The 7095-nt window shown below is 38.1% G+C and overlaps 1 protein-coding gene across 1 annotated transcript in view; it reads right to left on the reverse strand.

Annotated features, from left to right (window-relative positions):
• SLC9C1 (solute carrier family 9 member C1) overlaps positions 1–7095 on the reverse strand; it is a 95084-nt gene that overhangs the window by 63170 nt on the left and 24819 nt on the right. Inside the window, exons 8-9 of the mRNA XM_023517858.1 lie at positions 4146–4289; positions 2809–2983 (exon numbers count right to left, since the gene is read on the reverse strand). Of these exons, the coding sequence (XP_023373626.1) occupies positions 2809–2983; positions 4146–4289 (319 nt within the window). The remainder of the gene's footprint in view (positions 1–2808; positions 2984–4145; positions 4290–7095) is intronic.

Here is a 7095-nt window from a genome sequence, read left to right on the forward strand (position 1 = left end):
GCCAACATCTATGGTTTGGGGATTTTGTGATGTTGGCTAATCTTATTGGAGGTAGATGATACCTCAGAGTGTTTTTGATTTACATTTCTCTGATGATTAAGGATGATGACCATTTTTTCATGTGTCTGTAGGCCATGTGCTTGTCTTCTTCAGAGAAGTTTCTCTTCAGGTTCCTTGCCTACCCTGAGATGGGATCACTTGTTCTTTTCTTGATAATACCGTTGAGTTCTCTATGGATTCTGGTTATTAAACCTTTGTTTGAGACATAACCTGCAAATATCCTCTCCCATTCTGAGGGCTGTCTGCTTGCTTTATGTACTGTGTTCTTGGCTGTGTGGAAGATTTTTAGTTTGATCAGGTCCCAGCAGTGTATTTTTGGTGTTGCTTCAATTAACCAGAGAGTCCCCCCTCCTAAGAATATTCTCCCAGGCCTATTGCTTCAAGAGTTTTCCCTGCACTTTCTTCTAGTATTTTTATAGCTCCATGTCGTAAGTTTAAATTTATCCAGCAAGAGTCCATTTTTTGTTAATTGTGAAAGGTGTGGGTCTAGCTTCAGTCTTGTACAGGTCACCAACCGGTTCACCCAGCACCATTTGTTAAATAAAGAGTCTTTTCCCCACTGAATGTTGTTTTTGATAAGCTTCTTGAAGATCAAGTGACAGTAAGTAGCAGGGTTCATCTCTTGGTTCTCTATTCTATTCCATACATCTACCTCTCTGTTTTTGTGCCAGTACCATGCTGTTTTGATCACTATTGATTTATAGTATAGTCTGAGGTCTGGTAGCATGATTCCTCCTGATTTGTTTTTATTTCTGAGTAATGTCTTGGCTAATAGAATTTTTTTCTGATTCCTTATAAAACAAAGTATTATTTTTTGAGGTCTTTAAAGTATGACAGTGGTGCTTTAATAGGGATTGCATTAAAATTGTATATTGCTTTGGGTAATATGGACACTTTAACAATGTTGATTCTAGCCATGAGCATAGTATGTTTTTCCATTTGTTAGCATCTTTAACTATTTCTTTTCTTAGAGTCCTAGTTTGGCCCCACCAGTGCAACCAGGGGACAAGGGAACTGCTGTGGCCAGATCAGTCCTAGTTTAGCCCCACCAGAGCAACTGGGGGGGCGGGGGAACAGCAACAGTGGTGCAGGACATGCATGCAACCAGATCAGTCCTAGTTTGTCCTGCCAGGGCAACTGTGGGGCAGGGGAACAGCAGCAGCTGGATCAGTCCTAGTTCACCCCCTCCTGGGCAACTGCGGGGGCAGGGGAATGGGGAGCGGAAGACTCCTCCGCTGCCATCTGCTGGATACACCGCAGTACTAGCAAACAGTTCTGGGCCCACCCAGAGCGGGAACCTGGAGCGTGGAGCAGGGACCTCTTCTGCCGCCCTTGGGGCATGGGTGGCTCTAGCAAGTAGTTCTGTGACTGCCCAGAGCTGAGGACTTCTCTACAGCCACCCACCACCTATGGGAGTTGTGCAGCTCTAGCAAACACTTCTGGGGCCCACTTTGTACCTGTATTTGTGTTCTTAAATGCTCTTCTTTGGATTTACACCTTGCTGGGCCTGACCAGAGCGGGGGACTCCTGTGCCAGCCCCTGCAGGGCACATGTGGCTCTAGCAAGCAGTTTTGGTCCTGCCCAGAGTAGAGGTCTCCTCCACAGCTGCCCATGGGACACTCACGGCTCTAGCAAACAGTTCTGGGCCCACCCAGAGCGGGGATTCCTCCACCGCTGCCTGCAGGGCACTTGTGGCTCTTTTAAGCATTTCTAGGCCCACCTGAAATGGAGGGCTCCTCCGCAGCTGCTTGCGGGACACACACGGCTCTAGCAAGCAGATCTGGGCTTGCCCAGAGCAGGGGACACCTTCCTTGCTGCCTGCAGGGCCATATGGCTCTAGCAAGCAGTTCTGGGCCCACAGGCAGTGGCGGCCTCCTCCGCCAGCCCCTGCGGAGTGCGTGGGGCTCTAGAAAGCAGTTCTGGGCTGCCTGAAGTGGGGGACTCCTCCGCCAGCCCCTGTGGGGCACCTGTGGCTATAGCAAGCATTTCTGAGTTCACCCAGAAAGGAGGACTTCTCCACCACCTCCCGTGGGACACTTGCAGCTCTAGCAAGCAGTTTTGGGCCTTGCCCTAGTTAGGGACTCCTCTGCCACTTCCCCAAGGGGTGTACCTGGCTCTAGCAAGCAGTTCTGAGCCTGCCCAGAGTGGGGGACTCCTGCACTGCCCCCGGCGTGTGTGTGGCTCTAGCAAGCAGTTATGGGCCCACCAGGAGCTGTGGGTTCCTCCATCGCCAACTGCAGTGCACGCAGCTCTATGAGCTGAGGACTCTGCCACCACTGTTCGTGGTAGGTTTTGTACCTTTTGATTGTATTTCTGAGGTCACAGCTTGCCTCAGCAAAGTTGTTGTGGGTACTTCAATCTTCTCTCTTGGCTCAGTTCCAAACCATCAACTTGCTTGCCAGACGTCTGTCCTTTAAGTCTCCTTCTGGATGGCAGCCTCTGTGGGAAGCTGGCTGCAGTCCACCATCTTGGCTCCACCCCCCCCATTAGGTACTATTTTAAATAAGTTTTAATTCCCTTAATATTCGTAGTAATCCTATTTTAAAAATGTGAAAGAATTAAAAAAATCTAAATTACAACAGGGAGGGGGAAATTTGCCAATTGTTCCCCCCTCTCCAATGTCGCCATTATCACTATATCACACCAACAGCTCAAGTGGGGTTGATCTCCTTCAGTACAAAAATATATGTTAAGTACACAGCAACAGTTTTGTAAACTATTAAAATAAGAAAATATAGCTTTCCTTACCTGAGATTTTTCCCTCTCAGATACAAGAGCAATGTCAGAGTAGGCAAACAGCAGGGCCATGTTTATATTCGGTGTCCCTTTCATTTCACTCCAGACCATTATGAATGCCCAGCGCCAGCTGAACCCATGGCCAACTCGAGACAAAACAGGGCTCATTAGTAGAAAGACCAAAAGTCTAAAAGACAACACAACATTTAGAAAGTTATTCTAGTCATAGAAACTTCTTTCTGTTTCTTTCTGCTCTATTCTAATCTATTCCTTGTGGAATTGCTCACTCTCAAACAGATAAGACATGTATCTTACACTGTTGGCATGGCACTTCAAGAAGGCAGAATGCATTTCACACAGAGATTTGTGGAGAGAATTGCATTATTCTTTTTGGTACTTTCTAGTGGATGAGTAGTAGGATAATTCCACATCACCTGGAGTGGTGTTTCTTTAGGTGAAAAAAAAATTTAGAGATGTTTTGTAGATAAATTCTGGATCCCAAAAATAAATAAAAACAATTCTAATGAATAAGAAGTAAGAAGAAAATGCCATTCCTTTCTTTTTCTTACAGATTTAAACTTTGCTGAATTTGCCCAATATTGGTCAAGTTTTTTCTATTTCTTCTTTCAGTCACATATGACTCCTCCATTTTATCCTAATTTTGTCTGATAATTTGGCACTGATTTCCATTTACTTGGCACTAGTTGACTTGCTGTCAATCATCCAACTAAATGGAAGTGTAAGGTTAGCCATTTCCATGGTGGAGATTAAAGAACTTTGAAACTCTAATGATGGTGCTTTTTCCTGTTCTGTGTCATGGACACATGCTTTTCTGCCTCCTTACAGTGGAGAAAGGAGCTACAAAAATCACTTGAGCCAAAAAATACATTTACAAAGAGGGCTTCCTTATGATTTTTTTTTCAAAAGCTATTGCCAACTATAATTTTTAATTAATAGAAAACTTAGTTTGTAATACTAGCAAAAATACAGGATAAGATTTTTATTTATGGTTGGTGCTTAATTTCATTAAACCTCATAGAAAAACAAAAAAACACTGAATGAAATATACCAAATGATAGAGTAGTTGCCTCTAGGTATATTAAGATTATAAAAGATGTCTTCCCTTGTTCTAATTTTTGGAGTGTTGCATTGCTTTGAAATTTAATTTAAAATTGAAGCATACTAAATATTTATTTTTTAATTATTCCTTAGAAATCATTAAATCAACCTTTCTTTAGAAACTTAATTCAATTGTTCAATCTAAGGGATGAAAAGTTTTTTATTATTTAAAAAATAATCTTCAGACATTCAATTTACAATAAAAAGAAAAATATAAATGATATTCTTACCTTAAAACAATCAGTGTAAAGTAGATATTTAATGAATAATATACATCAGAAAAGTTTATAAATAAATATGTACGTGCAGGAATGAGAAGTCCAGTGAAAGTAAACACCATAAGAAAAGCAACAAATGATAGCCAATTCCAGAATCTGCATTTTTCAGAGAAAATTAAATACAGTTAATTATAATTAATTAAGTTAACATATTTTTTGCAAGGCTTATCTAAGGAAGCATTGTGCTATTCATTATCAAGAAAACAAAGATGAATAAGGTGTTTGTTTGCCAATACTCCAAGGGATTAAAATTTAACTGGAAAGAAAAGAGCAGTTAGACAAATAATCCAATAATTCTAAAGCAATTTAAGCCAGTTTACAGAATGTGTAAATTAGTGTCTTTCATTTTCTGTTGTATACGAAAGGAATGTTTAGGTTGTAGCTATGCTATAATACTTGATAGAACTCAAACATCTAAATGTCATTGTTTGCATAACTTAAAAATAATGATTGTCATTGTTTCATTAGGAAGAGATATAATTATTGTTTCATTAGGAAGAGATAAAATCATCAATATTTTAAGAGAATGTTAAAATTTTAGTCTGCTTTACAGAGAGAGAATTAAGACTTTGTCAAAAATCCAGCTAGTGATTAGAAAGTGTGAAAAGAATCTTTTTCCTCCTAGTTTTATTGGGATGGGGAAATAATTGACAAATAGAAATTAGGTACATTTAAGGTACAAAATGTGATGTTTTCATATATATAACATCATGGAATAATATGATAGTGAACACATCCATCACCTCATATAGTTACACGGTGGTGGTGGTGGGGATAACCCATAATGCCCATTTCTCTTAGCAAATTCCAAGTACACAATACAATATTATTGTTAACTATAGTCATTGTGTTATACACCAGATTTCCAAAACTTTGTTCTCTATTTCCTCCACTCTTCACCCCTGGAAACCACCCTTTTAGTCTGTGTTTCTGTGAAATTGACTATTTCCGATCCATGTATAAAATGAGGTCATGCAAAATCTGCCTTTTTGTCTGGCTTATTTCACTTAGCAGAATGTCCTCTAGGTTCATTCATGTTGTTGCAAATAGCAAGATTTTATTCCTTTTAAAAGCCTGAAAAGTATTCAGTTATGTATGTATGGTGTATATGTGTATGTATATATATGTACACATACATACACCTCTACCTCTCACTATCTCACACACACACACACACACACACACACACTTATTTTTTACTTATTTTTATTTATTTATTTATTTATTTCAGTTGTTTTCAGTTCTTGGCTATTGGGACTAATGCTGCAATAGGCATAAAAGTGTAGTTATCTTTTGGAGATATTGATTTCATTTTTGTTTGATTTATATGCAGAAGTGTTTTCCATAATGGCTGTACCAATTTATATTCCCACCAATAGTGTAATGGGTTCTCCTTTTTCTACTTCTTTAGTAACACTTGTTATCTTGCATTTTTGGGGTATAGCCATCCTAAAAGGTGTGATGTTACAGAAACCTGTACATGGATGTGTATAGTAGCTTTATTCATAATTGCCAAATTTGGATACAACCAAGATTTCCTTCAGTAGGTGAGGGGATAAACTGTGGTACATACAAAAAAGGTGTGATGTAATATTATGGTTTTAATCTTTATTTCTCTAATGACTTTTAATGTTTGAGCACCTTTTTATATACCTGTTGGCCATTTGGATGCAACATTTTGAGAAATATCTTTTCAGGTTCTTAATCCGTGTTTAAATAATGGTGTAGGGGTTCATTTGCGATTCTTTTGCTTTTAATTTTGGGGTTTAATTTAATTTTTTTTTTTTTTTGCAATTGAGTTGTGTGACTTACTTGTACATTTTAAATATTAACCCCTTGTCAAATACATGGTTTGAAAATATTTTCTCTAAGTTTGTGGGCTGCCTTTTTATTGTGCATGCAATCCCGTTCATCTAAAATATGCTTTTGTTTCCTGTGCTTTTGCTTTTGAGTCATATCCAAAATCACTACCTAGACCAATGTTAAATGGCTTCTTTCCTATATTTTATTCCTGTAGTTTTATAGTTTTAGGTTTTACATTTAGGTCTTTATTTAAGTTGATTTCTATATTATAGAATTTGAGATAAGGGTCCAATTTTATTCTAGGGAACGTGGATATCCAGTGTGTACAACACAATTTACTGACAAGACTGTCTTTTCCCCATTGTGTGTTTGTGGATTTCTTGTGTCAGTTTACCATAAATATTTGGACTTATTTATGGGCCTTTGATTCTATTCTCTTGGTCTATATGTTTGTTTTTATGCCTGAACCATACTTTTTGATTACTGTAGTTTTGTAATATATTTTGATATTTAAAAGTATGATTCCTCCAGCCTTGCCCTTCTTTCTCAAGAAAAGCTGTTCAGTCTTTTGTGGTTCCATACAAATTTTGGGATTTTGATAGGGGTTGCACTGAGTCTGTGGATCATTTTGGGTAGGATGAGCATTTTGGTATTCTTTTTATTTATTTATTTATTTTGAGGTTTTTGGCTGGGGCTGGGTTTGAACCCACCACCTCTGGCATATGGGACCAGTGCCCTACTCCTTTGAGCCACAGGCAGCACCCAGCATTCTTTTTTAGTTAATCTAGCTGAAGATTTGTCAATTGTCTTTATTTTTAAAAAATTTCTTCATTTTATTGTTCTTTTCTAATTTTTTATTCCCTATTTATTTATGCTTTAATTTTTCTTATTTTCTTCCATCTGCTAACTTTGAACTTTGTTTTTTCCCTAATATCTTGAGTGTAAATTAGTTTGTTTATTTGATTCTTTTCTTTTTTAATATATGCCTTTATTCCTATAAACTTTATTCTTAGTATTGGTTTTGCTGCTTTCATAAGTTTTGGTAATTATGTTTTTGTTTTGTCTCAAGATATTTAAAAATTCCTATTTGATTTTCTCT

This window comes from Otolemur garnettii, unplaced genomic scaffold (genome assembly GCF_000181295.1).
Source record: "Otolemur garnettii isolate 467f Iridium unplaced genomic scaffold, OtoGar3 scaffold00122, whole genome shotgun sequence".
NCBI classification, from domain to species: domain Eukaryota; kingdom Metazoa; phylum Chordata; class Mammalia; order Primates; family Galagidae; genus Otolemur; species Otolemur garnettii.